This window comes from Chaetura pelagica, unplaced genomic scaffold (assembly GCF_000747805.2).
Source record: "Chaetura pelagica isolate M959 unplaced genomic scaffold, ChaPel_1.0 scaffold528, whole genome shotgun sequence".
Taxonomy (NCBI): Eukaryota; Metazoa; Chordata; class Aves; order Apodiformes; family Apodidae; genus Chaetura; species Chaetura pelagica.
In genome coordinates this window covers 145,961-167,110 of record NW_009954306.1, presented here as the reverse complement: position 1 = coordinate 167,110, position 21,150 = coordinate 145,961, and the positions used below count along the sequence as shown (strand labels likewise).

The following is a 21,150-nucleotide window of genomic DNA, read 5'->3' as shown; positions in this document are numbered from 1 at the left end:
GAAGAAATAGCCTTCAGTTTTTACAATTTAGCTCTACCCCAGCTCTCTGGAGCAGCAAAAATAACCCACACTTCATTAGATCCACAGCTAAACGAACCCATTGTGGCTGATTTATCAGTCACACAACCTGGGATTTGATCTTTGAATTGTTTTCTTGAATTTTTAACCAGCTTTTTCCCTCCCCTAAACTCCCTGCACCCAAACACAAGCAGGACACAGACAAGAGCTGTTTGAAAACATGACCAGAAGAGCTCTAGAAATAAGGGGAGGGGAAGAAGAGCCCTGTCAGCTTTGCCAATTAAACCCCCACCCGGCTCTCAGCTCCAAAAAAACCCAGATGATGATAACAATAATAAGCTCATCATTTAATAAATCATTCTAGAATAAACTCACCTTGAGTTCCCCTCAGAAACTGCTCAGAAATCAGAGGATGAGGCCATGGGGTCAAAATCAGAGGTGCTGGTGGGAGCCCTGGTTGCCTTGAGATGAAGCTGCTCTTGCAACCATCGTATTGACGCCTCCTGACAACTGCTCTGTAGCTCCCAGGTTCAAATGGATTTTGGGGAATGTTGATTGACTTTGGGAGCAAAAAGGCATCATGGGATGCAAAGGGACCTCTGGAGGGGGTGGGACATTCCAGCCAGCACAGATCTGCTCTTGTGCAGTGATGGGCTCTAGATATCAGAGCAGTGGGAGGGAGGAAAATTCAAGTTGTCCATCCCCAGCTTGTAGGATCTGCATCTTCTGGGGTTTTTGGGGATTTTTTAATCAGTTTGGGTTCAATCACCAAGGATTTGGGAGGAAAACTGTTTCTGTTTTTTTGTCTCTGTGCATTATCACCTACATCTCATCTAAGGAATGGATAGAAATTCTTCAGGAGGGAGTGGAGAAGCATAACCAGCAGGGGAAAGCTCCTAAAAGCCCTGGGGACAAAGGAATCAGCCCCTGGGCCATCAAATACAGGTTTGGTGGATTTTTTTGCTGAGGTTGCACATCAAATTCTTTCCTAATTTCCATGTCTTCGTGTGTTGAATATCAGTGAGGTTGACTTCATGAAAAGCAAGTTGTTGGTCAAACAAGTGTGCCCAGTTCTCTTCCAGAGGTCATGGAATGGGTTGGGTTGGAAGGACCTTAAAGATCCAACCCCCTGCATGGGCAGGGACACCTCCCACCAGCCCAGGCTGCTCCAAGCCCCATCTAACCTGCCCTTCAACACCCCCAGGGATGGGGCAGCCACAGCTGCCCTGCCCAACCTGGGCCAGGCTCTCACCACCCTCACAACAAAGAATTCCCTCCTCATCTCCAACCTCCATCTCCCTCTCCCAGTTTGCATCCATCCCCCTCATCCCATCCCTCCCTGCCCTTGTCCCAAGTCCCTCCCCAGCTTTCCTGGAGCCCCTTCAGGCACTGGAAGCTGCTCTAAGGTCTCCCTGGAGCCTTCTATTCTCCAGGCTCAACACCCCAACTCTCCCAGCCTGGCTCCAGAGCAGAGCTGCTCCAGCCCTTGGATCATCTCCATGGCTCCTCTGGACTCTCCAGCAGCTCCCTGCTCTGTTTCATGCCTGGCTTCCTGACCTCTGCTCTGCCTTTTAACAGGACATCAATAAATCCCCATCAAAGCAGCTCCTGGCCCTTCGTCACAGCCACCGCGTCATGAAACAAATAATCAAGGTCTGGGAAATCAACCTTTGGGCTTTAAGGTCAACTGAGATCATAGAATCACAGGATTCCAGAGTTGTTTGGGTTGGAAGGGACCTTAAACATCATCTAGATCCAATTCCCCTGCATGGGCAGGGACACCTCTGGGATTTTCTCTCACCTCTGGGGAGAATATCTGGTGGCACAACCTGGAGCCTCAGCAGCAAAAGCTGTTGGATCCTTTATCCCTGAATCACAGGGTGCTGGGGTGGGAAGGGACCTCTGGAGATCATCCACCCAACCCCTGCCAGAGCAGGGTCACCTCCAGCAGGTCCCACAGGAACACCTCCAGCTGGGGTTGGGATGTCTCCAGAGAAGGAGCCTCCACAGCCTCTCTGGGCAGCCTGGCCCAGGGCTCTGCCACCCTCACAGCCAACAAGTTCCTCCTCAGCTTCAGATGGAACTTCCCACCTTCCAGCTCCTGCCCATGGCCCCTTCTCCTGGCCCTGGACACCCCTGAGCAGAGCCTGGTCCCCTCTCCTCACACCCTCTGGAGGTATTTTTAAAGCTCCCATTTTCTCCCCAGCTCCTGTTTGATTTGATTTGTTCTTCCATGGGTCAGGTCAGGAGCAAAGCAGCAAAAAGCAAAACTGAGGGTGAATGAGGGAGTCTTTCCAGCATTCCTGGGAATTCTGAGACATGTTCCTAAAAAGAAAAGCTGCAACAAAATGCACTCATGATTCCATGCTCTTGTTTCAATCCACCTTTCCCATCTCCCCTGAATTTGCAGATCATGGGAATGAGGGACCTGGGTGCATGGACTGACTTCTCACTTGCCATTTTCTTCATCCAGGTATGGAGTAAAACCTCCTGCATCCCACCTGGTTGCTGCTGCCCACACCACCCAGCCTCAGGCAGGAAAAGGGTGTCAAACTGTTGGTGGCTGCTTGTCCTGGAAATAAAAACCATAACAATTAATTCTCTCTCTTTAAATAAATGGGAATACAAAGAGCAGGGGGGATTGATCAGCTTTGATGGATCAGTAGTTCTTAAAGCTTTATGAAATCATTTCTGGGAAGAAGGAAGAAAAGCAAAATCCCTGGAGCCCACAAGCTGCCCAGGGGAAAGTAACCACCCAAAACTGTGCCCACCCCACTCCCCTGGGGCAGGTTTTACCTTCTCCACTTCCCAAAATAGAAGAGCCAACCCAATTTTTAAATCCTTCACAAACCCACTGCTCAGCTCCTGTGGTTCTCAGCTCCATTTCCAAGGGGATTTGTGGAAAAAAAACGGGTTGAAAAAGTGTTTTTGCAGGCCTGTGCTGGGGATTGTTCCTCGGTTAGTTAAAAAGCTCAAGCCTAGAAACGGTCAGAAGAGGGAGACAAAGGCCGGTGCTCACACAACCAGGTCTCACCCACCTTCTGCTCCGGCATCCAAATGAAGTGCCAGCCTGAAGCTTCCAAAATACCCTTAATAATTAAAAGCATCACTAATCAACCCAGCTCTGCAGCCACGTTGCTCTTTAGAAAAAAACCCACTTCTTTCTTTTCTTTGCATTTCACTTTGGAGACTGTTCCTCTCTCTTGAGATCATTTCCCAACACAGCTCAACTCACTGGTTGGATGGGACACACACCATATCCTGAGGGGTCCAGGTGGGAATTGCTGCCCTGATCACCAAGTTGTGCTAAAAAAAATATAAATATTTCTTACAAAGATGTTCTATTTCTAAAATAAATAGAAGAAATGAAAGGGTTTTGAATTCCCTACCTGGTGATCAGAGGTGGGTGAGCAGCAGAGGGGACTTCCCACCACCCCCAGGTTGCTCCAACAAAACCATTTTCAGTGTTAAAATTGCTGGGATCTCCTCTTCCATGCACTGGGAATAAAAACTGAAGTGGTTGCTCATGGAACCCTTCAGAAATGGGTGTTTTCCCCCTCCATGAGGGGAGCAAGATGGAAGTTGTGCCTCCCTGGGGATTTAATTCCTGGAAAAGCCATCGGGAAAGGAGCAACAAACTGCTCCTTTTGTTTGTTTGTTTGTTTTTCATTTGTTTCCTTTAGCTTCATCTCTCTGGGACCTGGACCCACCTGGGGACCTAAGAGAAAGCTCCTAGTTTGCAGGAGATGAGGCTCAATCCAACTTTGAAGACACCCCAAAGGGTGAGGAGCCACTTCCCTCCCCGAGAGGCAGCGCCACAAGAAGCCATTTTACAAAACCCAACAGAATTCACATTTATTGTGGAAAAAAACCTCTTCAAACCCCCCCAAGAAGCAGATGTCCAAACAGTTCAGGCAGCAAGAGGAGCCCCAGGGAGCTCCTGTGCCCACAGAGTCCATTGCATTTTTTTAGAACCTTCCAGTGTCACTTCAGTTTCCCCCCAAAGTCCCTCCTGACCCTGAGAAGATAATTCACGTTATTTCCACCTTCACCATCAGCCTTTGAGCCTTTCAGTCCTTCACCTTCTCACACTTGGCTGTGGCAGATGGTCCCTTCCTCCTCCTCCTCCTCAGCATTGACAGGGATGTAACCTCCTTCCCTGGGCAAGCACCAGCACCATCCTGCACCACTCAGATCCACTGCCCCGAAGCTGAAATCCCTCATCTCCAGGATCCTGAAGTCCACGGTGTCCAGCTTGGAGTAGATCTCATCAAGCTTTTGCCAATACAGCCAAGCCATCACCAGGCCAATCACCTGCAAAATACAAGTGTTGAGGCCACTACAGTCACACAAACCCTTCCTGAAAGTCTCCTGCTGTCACCTGAACTTCCATAAATCACAGAATCCTGTTGGTTGGAAAGACTTTTAAGATCATCCTACTCCCACTGTTAACCCAGGACTGCCAAGGTCACCACTGCCCCATGTCCCTCAGCACCTTCTACAGGGCTTGGAAAACCCTCCAGGGATGGGGACTCCACCTCTGCCCTGGGCAGCCTGGGCCAGAGCCTGACAATCCTTGCCATGGAGAAACTGTTCCCCAGATCCACCCTAAACCTCCCCTGGGCAACTTGAGGCCGTTTCCTCTTGTCCCATCACTTGTTCCTGGGGAGCAGAGCCCGACCCCCCTGGCTCCAACCTCCTCTCAGGCAGTTGCAGAGCAGAAGGTCTCCCCTCAGCCTCCTCTCCAGCCTGGACACCCCCAGCTCCCTCAGCTGCTCCTCACAAGTTCTCCAGACCCTTCTCCATTGCCCTTCTCTGGAGACACCCCAACAGGAGCCAAACCAGATTATGGACCAAGAGAGAACAACAATGCTTAATGATTGGACTTGATGACCTCTTAGATCTTTTCCAAGTAAAACAATTCCCTGATTCTGCAATTCTAATTCCCAGAAGAACCTTCTGCTAAACTCATTTATGGCCACATCCATCTCACAGCTTCCCACATCAGCCCTGACAGCATGATGTGACTGAGCAGGACATCACCACGAGCACTGCAGAGAGAGCAGCAGAGGTCCAGGCTCCTGTCACACAGGTTACCTCCTATTTCCCTGCTGGCTGTCAGGAAATTAAAAAATAAGCTTCAAATCTTCAGAGGCAGAGGGGAAAAAAACACATTTTCATCAGATTTCAAGGACAGGGCTTTGATTTCACCTGATGTCTCTTTGCTGGACGCTGTGCTAAGGAGCTCTTGGCAGAGCAGGTGCCAAAGAGGGGCATGGGGACCATCAGAGTGTTGGGGCATGGGGACAATCTGAGCACTGGGGCATGGGGACAATCTGAGCACTGGGGCATGGGGACAATCAGGGCACTTTCAGCACAAGCTGCATGTTTACTACCAACCCTTTAGCCACCTTTACTACAGGTCTTTGGAAAGGTTTATTCCCTGTAAGCCATGGATGCTTCATAGAGTCATGGAATGGGCTGGGTTGGAGGGGACCTTAAAGACCATGTAGATCCAACCCCCTGCATGGGCAGGGACACCTCCCACCAGCCCAGGTTGCTCCAAGCCCCATCCAACCTGCCCTTCAACACCCCCAGGGATGGGGCAGCCACAGCTTCCCTGGGCAACCTGGGCCAGGCTCTCACCACCCTCTCACCAAAGAATTTCCTCCTCATGTCCACCCTAAAATGCTCCAGTATATTTGGACCAGGACACAAACAATGAAGCTTTATGGATCTTTTCAGTGCACGAGAGGGGATGGAGAAGGCCAAGAAAATCTTGAAGCCTCAGGGTTTTTCCTCTCATTTTTCAGGTTAGAAGTGAACCCATTTTTCTGCATCACTGGTCCTTGCAGCCAAGAGTCAATCAATAACTCAGCTGCACCTACAGCCTCCAGCAGCTGGGATCTCCTGGGTTGTCGTGTTGGTTTTGGAGCTGAAAAATGTTATTCATCATTTCCCCGGGTCCTATTGATCCATGAAACAGGCTGGAAAGGGGGAACATTAAGAGCAAGATAAATGGAGATGAGAGAAAAGAGTTGTAAAGCATCTTAAATGAGGGACCATTTTATCTCATGGTGGAAAGGGACAAGCTGGGGGGAGAGGGGTTTGCCCAGGGGAGGCTGAAAATGGAGGTAAAAACTCCCCAGGGAAAAAGCAGATGAGATCAAGTGTCACCCAGTGAGCTGGAAACCAAGAGGAGAACACAGACCCCACCAGGGTTTATTCCTTTGGCTTTCAGAGGTGGAGAAATAACCCACTATAGAGTGGTTTGGGTGGGAAGGGACCTGAAAGATCATCTAGGTCCCACCTCCTGCATGGGCAGGGACACCTCCCACCAGCCCAGGTTGCTCCAAGCCCCATTCAACCTGGCCTCTTGCACCTTGTACAGAAGCCACCCTAAACCAGCTCAATATTGATTTTGCCTTCCCAAATTCACCTGCAACTGGATCCCAAGGGGAACCCTCTGGATCAAAAGTTCCTCCTTCAATAAGTCAGGAGAAGCAGAAGAGCATATCCCTCCAGATGCTCTCCCAGCATGGAGAGTCCTTCCTTGAAGTCCCCATTTGGAGCTTGCTCTGTTCCCCACCACCCTAATTGCACCCACTGATCTTTGAAAAGCACCTTGATTATTTGACATCCCATTTAATTACTACCAACAGGATTAATCACCAAAAGAAGGGACAAGGTGGCCACAGCTGGCAGGGCTTTCCCAAGGGCAGGAATTAGAGAATTCCTGGGTCTGTGCCATTAAGATTCTTTGCTGGGAAAGACAACTGTGGATGCTGAGAGAAAGACGGAAGCCTAGGAACATTTCAGGAGCAACTTCTGTTATCCAAATGGCCTGAAATCAGGTTATCTTACAGCCCTGGAAACTCTTCTGGATGGACTAGATCATGGCATCAAGTGCCACATCCAGCCTTTCCTTAAACACCTCCAGGGATGGTGACTCCACCACTTCCCTGGGCAGTCCATCCCAATGTCTGATCACCCTTTCCATGAGGAAGTGCTTCCTGATATCCAACCTAAACATCCTCTGGTGCAGCTTCAAGCCTTGTCCTCTCATTCCGTCACTAATTGCCTGGGAGAAGAGCCCAGGGTGTGGAGGCAGGCATTCATCTCTGACTCAAATTTGGTACCTGAGAACAGGAGCAGGACCAAAATTGGGCTGTGGAATGTGGCAGTCACCTGGGCTGGAGCTGCTTTTTGATGGAGAAGGAAAAATACCCAAACCAAAGACTTTGCCATGGAAACACCAGCCAGGGTCCTGCTCTCCCATCCCATATCCACCCCCTCTTCTGCCCCAAAAAGCTACAGGAACCCCCAGGCAGGGATGCAGGAAGCCAAGATGATGCTTGGAGATGGCTCAATCTCCAAGAGCAACCCTAGAGCAACCAGATCCTGTCCGATCCAGATAATCAGATTGTGCAAATCCACATTTGCCAGCAGAGCCTTGAGGATTTTAAAAGCTTTTAGATAATATTTAAATGTATGTCAAGCTTCAGCATTATGTTCACTTCAATCAGCCTCTCATCACCAGGCAGATTAAAATCCTGCTGCTGAGACACTGAAAGGCCTGAGCAAGAAAACCCTTTGAAATGAGACATTTTAAGCCGATCGTGTCATTTTTATTCCTCCTTAAACCACCCGGTAATTCAGGCAAGATTTGTGTTTACAACCCACTGGATGCAAATTAACCCCAGCTCTGCAAAACCAGCCAGGGTCAGGGATGTCAACCCCCTTGTTTTTCTTCTCCTGGTGTTCCCAGTTTAGCAGGATGGAGTGTTCTGGTTCAGCTGGGGATTCTTGGAATGGAATAACACGACCCCGAGTCCTCAGGAAGCAGTTTGCCTCCCTCAGCCTTCGCTCTCCTCTGAGTTATGAACCACCTTTCATTCCAGCTTGCCTTGAAACCTCCTCTTTCACTTAATGAAACCAGAAAAAGCTGTCAGGAATATTGATGGATCCAATATCCCTGGCACCACGGGCTCCATGTTTCCCCTAAGTAAAGAGACTTCCACGGCAAGCACTGATTTGATTGCGCTGCACGACGCGGGCAGGCGCTGCTGCAGAGCAGCTTGTTAACAACAGGCAGCCCAGAGGAGGCTAAAAAATAACAAGAAGCTGCTTTTCTCCCTGATTCCCTCCTCCTCCTGGTGTCAACGGTCACTGAGATCTGCTGGGGAGTTTCTTAGGGGGTTATTTAAAGTTTCCAAGTCACCAGGAAGGAATTAATAATTTGGTTTTATAGAAGCGCAGAATCCCGGGCTGGTTTGGGTCTGAGGGACCTTAAAGTTCATCCAGTTCCAACCCCCATGGGCAGCCAATGTCTCACCACCCTCATATTTGAGGCTCTGGTGGTTCTGAATCATGGAATGGTTTGGGATGGAAGGACCTTAAAGATCATCCAGTTCCAACCCCTGCATGGGCAGGGACACCTCCCACCAGCCCAGGCTGCTCCAAGCCCCATCCAACCTGCCCTTCAACACCCCCAGGGATGGGGCAGCCACAGCTTCCCTGCCCAACCTGGGCCAGGCTCTCACCACCCTCATACTTGAGGCTCTGGTGGTTCTGAATGGTTTGAGTTGGAAGGCACCCAGGGACCATTTGGTGTCAATGCATTCCTCTTCCCAAAGCTCAAGGCACTGTCACCTCCCCACCCTTCCCCCCTTGGATAGGCAATGCAAGGACAATATTCTCCCTCTCAAGCTTTCTACTGGCAGCTGCTGGGGATGAAGCTGTTTCTGGGCTGACAGCTCCTGGCAAAGCAGATGGTCATTTATAACTTCATTCCCTCCAAAACTTGACAGAATCCAATCTGATTTCTATTTAAAACCTGGAAACCATGAGCAGATGGGAAGAACGAGGTTCTTCATCTGAAGAGCATTTAATGGCACGCCAGAAAAAAATCACACCACTTGCTCAGAAGCACTTGATATTCATCAAGGCTCAGCAATCCTTCTTGCCAGCTCTGGTTTGTCCCCCATCCTTCCCAATTAGGAGCCCTGTGGTGACACATTAACGAGGAAGGCAACAGGAGGCTTCTCTAATGGCTTCTCAACATTCTAGGAGCAGATGGAAGTGGTGGCTTCTATTCCTGCACTTTCTCACCCCATTTCTGTGCCTATTACATCTCCTGGTGGTGGCAGAGCACAAGCCCATTCCTCATGTGCTTGATTTGGGAAAAGCACTTGAGAAATGTGGGGGAACCACCTAGGATTGGGCACAAACTGCTGCCCCCATCTTGGATTTTCCTTGAGACCATCTAAGAGCTCAAGAGGAAAGTCCATCCTTTGAAAAGTTATTACCCCAGCAGCTTCTGCTTTACCCAACCACAATTCTACCTGTCTCTTCAAGCAGAAACACATACAACATTAAAATAAGTTCATTTCCATTTCAATAAAACTCCATTAGATGATCACCAAATAACTTCACAGCAGCAAACCCAATGTTACAGCCCACAAGGCGAGACTCTTACTTGGGAATCATAGAACCATGGGATGGTGAAGGTCAAAAGGGACCTGAAAGACCATCCAGTCCCACCCCCTGCATGGGCAGGGGCACCTCCCACCAGCCCAGGCTGCTCCAAGCCCCATCCAACCTGCCCTTCAACACCCCCAGGGATGGGGCAGCCACAGCTTCCCTGCCCAACCTGGGCCAGGCTCTCACCACCCTCACACCAAAGAATTCCCTCCTCATCTCCAACCTCCAGCTCCCTCTCCCACTTTTCATCCATCCCCCTCATCCCATCCCTCCCTGCCCTTGTCCCAGGTCCCTCCCCAGCTTTCCTGGAGCCCCTTCAGGCACTGGAAGCTGCTCTAAGGTCTCCCTGGAGCCTCCTCTTCTGGATGGGACACTTCAGGGCATAGTTCAGTGGGTATGGTGATGGCGGTGGCGTTTGGTGGTCACTGTTTTGACCTCCTTGGTGGACAGTTGGACTTGAGCTCTTTTCCAACCACCATGGCTCTATGAAAGAAGCCAAGCAGATACCAGTTGGATCCATCACATACCTGTGGAAGCAGCAGGGAGCAAACAATGCCCAGAGTGGCCTCAAAGTTGTCCTTGAGCCAGAGTCCCACGGCGTGGATGCAGCCGCGCACGTGGATCACCTCGAGCAGCTCCAGGCGCTGGAAGGAGAATGGAAAGAAGCACCATGGGGCTCAGGGGCTGGTTGGGTCTGGGGGGAGATGTTCTTTCCTTATATTTGCTCCTACTTGGAAGCCAAAGGAGAGACATGAGAAGTGTTTGGGATTCCTTAGGATCAGGCCTTTCCATGGTGGTTTTTGTTTGGACAAAAAACCATCCTCGGTAGCTACAGACCACATGGATGGAGACACTGGTGGGATCCAGCCTGATTGTCACCCCTGAGGGCCTCAATATCAGCCTCTCTCCCACCATCAAGCTTCAAAACTCAACTCAGGACCAGCATTTCCCTGGGCTGATGCAGGAGGGAGCTGCTTGTTCCCAGAAAGGCCATGTCAAAGCTTGGAGGGATCACCCACAGGTGTCATGAGCCCACCTGTGCTCAGCCAGCCTGACCAACACCCAAGCAATTCATACTTAGATATTGATAGGTCTGCAATAAGTGACACCCTTGGTGGGGAAGAGCTTCTCTGCAGATAAACAGTACATTTTAGGGGGTTTGGGGAAGCAAACCCTGTAGGAAAAAGCCTGGGTTACCTCTTTATCCAGTGTCCTGTACCCACACAGGGTGTTGATGACTTCTCCAGGGACCTGTGAAGGGATAATTGGGGAACAGATTCAGCCCATAGGGAACCAAGGGGGAAACACAGGAAATAAAATGTGAAGAAAGAGAAGAGCTCACTCAGCTGCCTCATAGCACCTTGGAATGGGTTGGATTGAAAGGGACCTGAAAGCTCATCCAGATCCAACCCCCTGCATGGGCAGGGACACCTCCCACCAGCCCAGGTTGCTCCAAGCCCCATCCAACCTGCCCTTCAACACCCCCAGGGATGGGGCAGCCACAGCTTCCCTGGGCAACCTGGGCCAGGCTCTCACCACCCTCACACCAAAGAATTCCCTCCTCATCTCCAACCCCCAGCTCCCTCTTCCAGTTTAAACCATCTCCTTTTTTCCTTGACCATTCAGTGTCACACAAGCCAAGCAGTGACACTCAAACCTCACTTTGCTGCCACAGGCTCCTTTTTGCCCAAATTCTACATGAGATGTTTTATGTTTTTTTTTAATACTGCTTTTTTCCCTCGTTTCTGCTGGTTCAGAAGATGCTCAGGTTCCTCCTTTACTCAGCTCTTGTGAGACCCTCTGCAGGGCTGGGTCCAGTTCTGGAGCCCCCAATATCAGAACATGGAGCTGCTGGAGAGAGGCCAGAGGAGCCACAGAGATGATGGGAGGGCTGGAGCAGCTCTGCTCTGGAGCCAGGCTGGGAGAGTTGGGGTGTTGAGCCTGGAGAAGAGAAGGCTCCAGGGAGACCTTAGAGCAGCTTCCAGTGCCTGAAGGGGCTCCAGGAAAGCTGGGGAGGGACTTGGGACAAGGGCAGGGAGGGATGGGACCAGGGGGAATGTCTTTCACTTCATTTTTCTCCTCCTTTCATTCCAGCCACCTTTTCCAACACCTTCAGTCCTGCCCCTGCCTCATCATAAAGGGAATTTCACAGGGATTTAATTTATTGGGCTTTTCAGAAAAAGAAAAGGGCGAATTTTCCCAAAGTCTCCCAGCATTTTGGGGAGAAACGTGAGGGTTTCAGAAATCCCCAAGGCTTCCATCTTTGTTGGCCAACAAAAATTTTTCAAGAGTTCAAATAATGAGAGAAATCCCGACCAAATGGTGGGACCAAATCAAACCTGTTTCTGCCAGGCTGGAAAAATGGGACATTTTGGGTTCCAAAACTGATTTTTGCTCATCCCTAGAAAAGAAATCAAAGCCAGGGAAGTATCTCCAGCACATCCTGAGTTGGGGACTTTGCACCTCTCAGAATTGATCTTCTGATTTGGTTTTTGGGGGGTGGGAGTTTGGGTTTGTTTCATGATCAAACAGCAGCTCCAGAGCCCCACGTGTTTCTAAAAGGACCTTGTGGCCACCAAACAAGAAGGTGTTGAAATTGGCTCTCAGCAAGATGGTTTTGACAGCCAGGAAAAAGCTCCTGGACAACCAAACAAAAGCATCTCACGCTTGGGAGGTAGAGAGAAAATGAAGAAGAGAAATGAGCACATTTAGGTGTAAATTATGCTTTGTTGCCAAAAAAGCAGCAGATAAGGGACACTCAGCTCCAGACAAGCTCCAGCCCTAAAGCTGCAGCTTGTTCCCCCTGTAATTGGCAAGGAAATTATTGCAGAGCTTCTGTTCCTACCAGGTTACTGTCAAAAATCCCATCTCACACCACTTCGAGACACTGATTACAAACTGGGCCTAGTTAAGGAGACTCATTAGTCCCTGTGCATATGAAGGTCTTGTGGGGAAACCCAGAGATCAGCAGCAAAGCAGTCACCAGGGGCCTGGAGAGGGATTTCAGCTGGGTTGTGGCCATGAAATGGGAAGGCTTTGGCATAAAGGGAGCTCCCAGTGCTCTGAAGGCCAACACTATCACCTACAGAGGTATAAAGGAACCTGCAAGTGACCAAAGAGTCACTTTTTTGGTTTATAGTTGAAAAATGGATCTCTTTTCTTGACAGCTTTCACTTGTTATGGAATGGTTTGAGTTGGAAGGTACCTGAAAGATCATTAGATCCAGCCCCCTGCATGGGCAGGGACACCTCCCACCAGCCCAGGCTGCTCCAAGCCCCATCCAACCTGCCCTTCAACACCCCCAGGGATGGGGCAGCCACAGCTTCCCTGGGCAACCTGGGCCAGGCTCTCACCACCCTCACACCAAAGAATTCCCTCCTCATCTCCAACCTCCAGCTCCCTCTCCCACTTTTCATCCATTATCCAAGGACATTTGTCCTTAGCTTTTCAGACTCATTTTTGTGGACACCTCAGGACCTCTAGCAGGTAAAACCCCAATGTTTTGGATTGGACTCATCATCTGACCACATCTGGCTACAGCCCAAATTCATCACCTTCCTCCTTCTGGCATTAATTAACCCAAGGTTCCTCAATCATCTCCAGTCCTGCCCATAACTCTCCCATCACCTTGTGTTTGGGAGAAGTGTGGAAAACACAAAAGGAAGGGTTTGGCCTTGGTGGACCTTTGTCAAGACCTTGCATAAAAGAGAAGGTCAGAGCTGAATTGAAATTTCCAATCCAGACCCAGACAGAAGCATTTCTTCTTCCAGAAAACATTTTGATGCCTCCAGGGCTCACGTTTAAAACCCATCCAGGGCAGAGGACTGCAAACCTTGCACTTTTTTTATTTAATCAACTGCTTTTCTCCCCCAAATTGGTGCCAAATGGCACCTTCAGAAGGGCTTGGGAGCTGCTGAGCTTGGCAGAGCACAGCTACACTGCAGCATCCCAGGAGAAGACACCAGTGCATTGGAAAAGCATTTGGAAAAGCACTTAGAGAGGAGGATCCAAGCCCTCAGGGAAGCTCCTACTTGCTCATTTCTTTTTCCTGGGTAGACTTGAAGGTCTGTGACCTCAGAGGTGAGAATCTTCCAAGGAGCCAGAGCATTTTTAGAGGATTCTGCTCTCATGAATGTAGCTCAGCCTGCCCTGGATGTCCCAGGGAATGCAGCACAAAAATCTTAGAGGCACCTGTGGTAAAAAAAGTCCTCTCTTGGAAACCAGGCTGGATTTCTGGCTCTGCTTCATGACAAGTCAAGACCAAACTGCAACCAACCTCCTCCTCCATGGTTCATACTCCTCCCTTCAGACAAGCTCACTCCCACCAGCACCTTTTGTTCTCTCCATAATATAACATCTTCAAATGTCCTCTCCTGGCACAGCCCTAGGGACATCTCAGAGATCTTCTAAGACCAAAGGAGGCTTTGCTCTCCAGCTGTCACACATGAGGGCACAAATGGAGAAGGACCCAAGAAGAAAAGAGTTTCTTGCTCTATAAACTGATGGATTAGTAACTGGCTGATAAAAAGTGTATTCACAGTGGAGAGACCATCAGGTTCATCTCTACCCAACCCAGAAGAATCCACAAGTGTGCCTGGGTGGTCCTTGGTTATCCCTCTAGCTGCAAGACCAACTCTTCAGCCCTCAAGTAACACATTTTGGTGGAAAAGGGCATCAAGACCCAACCAGGTATGTCCAGAGTCTCACACGTGGCTCCATTCTTCATCCCAAGGTGCTTCTCCCAGTTTTTTCTGCCCACAGGGAAAACCCCACAACAACTTTCAGCCCTTTAGATTAGACATTGAAAATTCATTCTTGAGTGTGAGGGTGGTGAGAGCCTGGCCCAGGTTGCCCAGGGAAGCTGTGGCTGCCCCATCCCTGGGGGTGTTGAAGGGCAGGTTGGATGGGGCTTGGAGCAGCCTGGGCTGGTGGGAGGTGTCCCTGCCCATGCAGGGGGTGGAACTGGATGAGCTTTCAGGTCCCTTCCAACCCAAACCATTCCCTGGTTCCCTGATTTCAGCAAATAGCCACAAGCAGAGACACAAATGCAGTTATGGGGGGGTTCACTCTGGTGTTTCAACTACATTTTTATTAGCTTGTTGTTTTATGTCACAGACAGCAGGAAATTCCCAGGGGAGCTGGTCTCTTCATCTACTTCCTGTACTACTGATACTGTGTTGGGCTGATTCCTGAACCAAAAGTGCCCTGGAGGGCCAAAAATCCAACCTCTGAAGGAGGCTAGATCCACCTACATGGCCACTGCTCTGCCCCAGAACAGGGGTCATTTCTCACTGAAATTGAGATACATTTAGTGAGGTCTCACCAAACCCCTCCAGCTGTCACAGCCACCTTCATGGCCTTTCATTCTTGAACAAAATACAGGGGGGTTTCACTTGGACCTTCCCTCCCAGGAGGCAGCTGCTCCAGTCCTTCACTAGAGTCTCCTCCTTCCAGCCCCAGCTCATTGCAAAGGGAAACCCAAAACTTCCCTTCTTTCTTCTCCTGCTCCATCAGTCATCCCTGACACCTTCTATCTCCAACACTGCCCCACTGAGGGCATTTGTTTCCCAAAGTGACACCCAAGCCCCCAGGAGCTGTCAAAACACTGGAAGAGGCACTTCACTCTCTCCAGCACTTCCTCACTTCTCACACAAAAGGACAACACATGATCTCCTAATTCCATCTTCAAGACCTTTCAGGTTCTTAATCAAACACCCTGATTAGAGATGACAATTAGTTTGGCAGCTCATTTGCATGTCAGACTTCCACTGGTAATTAAGACACCTCCCATTTCTCCTTTTTTGCCATTAAAAATCCACCACCCCTCCTGGATGGATGATACATTTCCCTTGGACAAGGGGCAAGGTCAGGGTTCAAAGGCCAGGCTGCTGTTCCCAACACTCTGAACTCCCCCCAGGAGGTTTTACCACCAGGATTACCGTCAGAAAATCCATTTTAACACCATTTCTAGCATTTCTGGCCACAGCAATCAGGGATATTTGCACTTTTTCCCACCTGCCTTGAGCCAACTCCTGGCATTTTGTCCTCAGCATGTGTTGGATTGATTGCAACAAGGGGGATGGTTGTGTTAAGTGAGATGGTGTTGGAGCACTTAGCTCAGTCTAAGCAGGAAAAGTGCTGCATGGTGTGTGGGGGGTGTCTTTTCAGCTCTGAAAATCAGCACAAGAGACCCTGGCTCTGCAAATGGACTGTCCTCTGCATCTCCCTTCAGCATGGAATCATGGAGAGGTTTGGGTAGGAAGGGACCTGAAGGATCATCCAGATCCACCCCCCTGCATGGGCAGGGACACCTCCCACCAGCCCAGGCTGCTCCAAGCCCCATCCAACCTGCCCTTCAACACCCCCAGGGATGGGGCAGCCACAGCTTCCCTGGGCAACCTGGGCCAGGCTCTCACCACCCTCACACCAAAGAATTCCCTCCTAAGGTGCTCTCAGGTCTCCCTGGAGCCTTCTCTTCTCCAGGCTGAACACCCCAACTCTCCCAGCCTGGCTCCAGAGCTGCTCCAGCCCTTGGAACATCTCAGGGCTTTGGGGATGTGCCAGGTGCCTGTGGGTCCATGGATGCTGCTGTGGGGCAGGGATGGGGTCCTCACCAGCCTCTCCTCAGGTGTCCCTTGTCCCTTCCCAGGACACAGCCCAGCCAGGGCCATCAGTGGGTGGCTTGAGCAGGACACACCCTGTGCTGTCCCCATCCAGGGCCTGCAGCCCCTTCAAGCCTGAGGACACCAGAGTCCCAGAGCTCCCCTGGGACAGCCCATGGCTCCCAGCCCAGCAGGGCTCCCAAACCTGCCCTTGTGCCCTCCCAGCTCCCTCAGCCCCTCTCCACCTGCTCCCCAGTTCTGGGGCCTCCTGCCCTGCTCCCCCAGCCCCTGCTCCCCTTCACCCAGCCCTGCTCAGCCCCCTTTGCTCCCTGCCCTACAGACCATGCAGGGGGGGTTGGCATGTTCCCTGGCTCTGCTGCCCTTCCAGCACAGCAGGAACCACCATCCCAGGCTGAAGTGGCCACCACTGAAATGATGCAGCAGCACCAAGAGGACCTGGCCTGGGAGATGACTCAGCTGCTGCAGGAGATGGAGGAGGAGGAAGATGTGATTCCACCTCCATTCCAGTGAAGTGTGGTGGAGTGCAGGGGTGTCCCTGGTCCTGACTGCTCTGCCCTGCTGGCTCTACAGGGACATGAAGCTTCACCATGAGAGCTACAGTCACCAGGACAACTCCAGAAGTGAGGAGGAAGACCTCAAAGGTGGACACAGCAGTGTCACACGTTGGGCTGTGTCCACCCCACTGTCAATGCAGCACTTCCCTCCTCCTAACAGCCACCTGGACTATGAAGATCTGAGATGATTTGGGCAGAACAACAAGACAGTTCCTGAGCTTTGATCAGGCAGGGACCAGCTGTCCCTTACTGTGTTGTGTTCCATGCCATTTAATTTCATTTTACTCTATTTTATCCTATTTGCTCCTGTTCTCTTTGTATCTAGTAAACAAGAAGATAAAGGACAGGAGCAGCCAATAGTTTCTGAGCCACACAACATATCTGAGCAGAAACAAGTGACTCTGGAGGTTAGAGATGCTAAAATTGCACTGCACAAGGGTGGGTCTTGATCCAAACACCCCTCACAGCCCCATTTTTAGTATATCCCTCAAAAACCTCTTTGTTAGGAGCAGCCACCAGCAAACACGACCCCCATAGACCCCTAAACCCCACAGCAGCCCCAGAGACACGTGTCCTCTGAGCCAGGAGAGCAGAGGACAGCAGCTCACTTGGATCCCTCCGAGATGCAGCCAAGCCCCTGTAAGACCCTGCCACCACTCTGCCAAACCATCCTCCAAGACCATTTCAGATCACACATTAGGTTGAAAAACAGGAATTCAGCATTTCTAACAACTCCAAGGCATAGTAAAAAGGAATCAATAGCCCAGTGCTTTGGTGTTTCTTTTACATTAAACCTACTAAGACACAGCAGAGCCCATAGATAGATATTTTGGGCTTCTTTTTAGCGCCTCCTGAGGCAGCACCTCAGGCTGATCCTGCCTCAAACCACTTTGCAAGATGATGCAGTTGACAAGAAACTCTTTAGGGAAGAAACAGGCAGGAACAAGCAGCTGGAAGAGGGGGTTTGCCTGAAATCCTAGCTGAAATCAAGGCTCTTTCAGGCATGGGCTGCCTTACCTTCCTGATGCAGCAGGTGTAGGGCACCCCACAGGCCAGTGCCCCACTGCTGTTGCAGGAGTGGTACTGGTTCACCTCCCAGTCCCGGTACTCATCACCACCACAGCAGGAAAACTGCCACAGAAAGGGGAAAAGGAGAACAGTCAGACATGCAGCTCAACAAACCCCGACAGCTCCAGCCCACTTGATGCATCTCCCCTCCAAACTGCCCCATTCCCAACACCAGGGCTGAGCCACAGAGTCACAGGGTGCTGGGGTGGGAAGGGACCTCTGGAGATTATCCACCCAACCCCTGCCAGAGCAGGGTCACCTCCAGCAGGTCCCACAGGAACACCTCCAGCTGGGGTTGGGATGTCTCCAGAGAAGGAGCCTCCACAGCCTCTCTGGGCAGCCTGGCCCAGGGCTCTGCCACCCTCACAGCCAACAAGTTCCTCCTCAGCTTCAGATGGAACTTCCCACCTTCCAGCTCCTGCCCATGGCCCCTTGTCCTAATAGCCCTGATTATTTTCTGCTTTCCAGGACCCTAATCACAAAGTTGAAACCAAAATTGGGCATTTAGCCTCATTTAGCCCCATTTTAAAGGTGTGCAGCAGTTCCAGACACACACACACACGCCCTGGAGACCAACCCGCCTTTCACAAGCCTGAGGAAGATCAGGCTCATTCATGTTTCACTGATTTAATTACAAGTGATTAATCCACCTGATTCCCAGGCCTCTCAGAGAGATGACTCTTTCCAGCACCTCAGAGAAATGTCTTGTTTGGTTCTTGAAGGCAGCTCAGCTAGTTGGTGCCATTCCACAAAATGCTAATCAGGCTCTGCAGCCTAACAGGGATTTCTCTCCCCGTCAAGTTAAATTAAAGATCAAATACTACAGCTACAAAGAGGAAAAAAAGCTGCTTTTTTCTTTGGTTTCCACAAAGAGGGAAAAAAAAAAAAAAAAAAAAAAAAAGAGGTGTAATGAAAGTCATTTTCTGTTCTCCACAGAATAAAAGTGGGTTTATTACATAGTCATCCCTTCTTCTCAGTAAACAAGCTTGAATCTGTACATTTTTCCCCCAGAAAGAAAAGCCTGAGGTGGGCAGGAGGGCTTTGTGTGCTTGGTAAGACAGGGAAAAACAGGTTTTCCACAGTTCTTTAAGCACCACACTCTTCAGGGAGCAGTTTTTGGGAGAGGTTTAACCCCCTGAGCATCTGCACCCTCTCCAGCTGGTGGATCAGTGGCCACACTTGGCCCAGGGGAGTAGGAAAAGCCATGTGGGGTCCTCCTCGTCTCCTCCCAAGCAGCAGCTCTGGACAGGAGCAGCCAGCCCACAGATTTACAGTTGTTTTCTGCCTTCCCACCTTGAATTCCTCTGTTGCTTTTTAATCCTACTCATATCAGAGAGGGAGAAGCCTCCTGGAAAGAGGGGAAGAAAAACACCTACCAGGACACTGGCCAAATCCTTGCTACTCTCAGGTCCATCTGCTTTTAGAACTGGGCAAAAATGGCTACAAAATCCTTACAAGGAGGCTTAGCAGCTGCAGGAAAAACTCACTGGGGTGTTTTCTTCTCTGCAAAGAGAGATTTAACCCCAACTGCTGTTGTGCCTGGACTGATTTCTTGTAAGCTGAGATGGGCTTGGGTGGGGGTTGGATTTCCCCATGGGCTCCTGGGCCTCAGGGATTTGTAACAAGTAGAAAAGCCAAAGTAATCTGGGCTGCATCAAAGCTGCAGGGCCAGGGAGGGGACTGTCCCCCTTTACTTAGCTCTGGTGAGACCCCACCTGCAGAACTGTGTCCAGCTCTGGAGTCCCCAGTACAAGGACATGAAGCTCCTGGAAAGAGGCCAGAAAAGCCACAGAGATGATGGGAGGGCTGGAGCAGCTCTGCTCTGGAGACAGGCTGGGAGAGTTGGGGTGTTCAGCCTGGAGAAGAGAAGGCTCCAGGGAGACCTTAGAGCACCTGCCAGTGCCTGGAGGGGCTCCAGGAAAGCTGGGGAGGACTTGGGACAAGGGCAGGGAGGGATGGGATGAGGGGGATGGATGAAAACTGGGAGAGGGAGCTGGAGGTTGGAGATAAGGAGGGAATTCTTTGTTGTGAGGGTGGTGAGAGCCTGGCCCAGGTTGCCCAGGGAAGCTGTGGCTGCCCCATCCCTGGGGGTGTTGAAGGGCAGGTTGGATGGGGCTTGGAGCAACCTGGGCTGGTGGGAGGTGTCCCTGCCCATGCAGGGGGTTGGAACTGGATGATCTTTAAGGTCCCTTCAACCCAAACCATCCCATGATTCTATGAAACCATTCACCCTCAAAGCAAATGGCTCAAAGCAGCCATGCTGAGGAAAGCTGCCTTTAATCTTCCCCGAGCAGAAAGGGGGAGGTTTGCAGGCACAAACCCCCATCCCTCCAGCTTTCCTAGGAGTCTGGAGCCATTCAGGTTTGTAAAAGACCCGCAGCCCTGGCAGCTCTTTGAAATTCAAATCCTGTGCTCAGCCAAGCAGTTTGAACCCTCTTCCTCCACCTGTACTCAGCAAACCATTAAATAAAGATCAAGAGAAGGAACAGCAGGGAGCTGCAGTTAGGAACTTGAGGCAAACCTGGGCTTTTGAGTCATCCTGGTCTCCAGCCTCACGTCCAAGAGCTGCAGCAGGAGTTCAGAAAAGAATGAGTGATAAGAACATATAAGTACTATTTTCTTCAGGGCAATTTGCTTTCAATACCCACTCACTCTCAGGCAGCCAAACCGAGTAGGTGTCGACAGGTAAAAACTATTATTTGCACCATCATCCTGTTAATGGAAAAATATTACACTTGGGATCATAATTCCTTGTTATTTTCACTGTATGAGAACAGGTTTAAGGGTGTGAAGGCATCTGGGTTTAGTTGGCTGCTCAGAGAGGTTGTGGAGGCTCCTTCTCTGGAGATTTTCCAAGACCCAACTGGACGTGTTTCCTGTGGGATCTGCCCTGAGTGTTCCTGCTGCAGCAGGGGGGATTGGACTTGATGACCTTCAGAGTTCCCTTCCCACCCCTGTGATCCTATGAAAGCATCACCTCAGGGTTTAGGCAAAATTCCAACCCTAAGGAGGGCAGTGTGGGTTTGCCTGACCTGCCTAAGCCATGTGCTAGCTCACCTGTGCACAGACAAGGTTTGGCAGCAGGAAAAGGGCCAGGATAACCACAAAAGATGGGGACAGGCTGCTCTCAGCTTGTTTGATCCAAACAGCAGGCCTGGATGCAATCTTCCCCAGCTGCCTGCAAGTTCTCATCCTCCCAGAGTGAACCAGGCTGCTCAGACCCCATAAAAACAATTTCCCTTCTTTTAAAAGCAGATCTTAGAACTACAGAATGTCTTGGGCTGGAAGGAACCTCTGAAGACCACCTAGTCCAACCCCTCTACAATAAGCAGGGACATCTCCAACTAGAACAGATTGCTCAGAGCCCCATCAAGCCTGACCTTGAATGTCTCCAGGGATGGGAC

The 21,150-nt window shown here is 50.5% G+C and overlaps 1 protein-coding gene across 1 annotated transcript in view; it reads right to left on the bottom strand.

Moving 5' to 3' along the window:
- Positions 1 to 4,104: 4,104 nt before the first annotated feature.
- The window catches only part of LOC104394349 (tetraspanin-15-like), a 35,056-nt gene continuing 18,010 nt past the window's right edge, over positions 4,105 to 21,150 (bottom strand). Inside the window, exons 5-8 of the mRNA XM_010003933.1 lie at positions 17,696 to 17,809; positions 10,699 to 10,752; positions 10,029 to 10,145; positions 4,105 to 4,332 (exon numbers count right to left, since the gene is read on the bottom strand). Of these exons, the coding sequence (XP_010002235.1) occupies positions 4,105 to 4,332; positions 10,029 to 10,145; positions 10,699 to 10,752; positions 17,696 to 17,809 (513 nt within the window). The remainder of the gene's footprint in view (positions 4,333 to 10,028; positions 10,146 to 10,698; positions 10,753 to 17,695; positions 17,810 to 21,150) is intronic.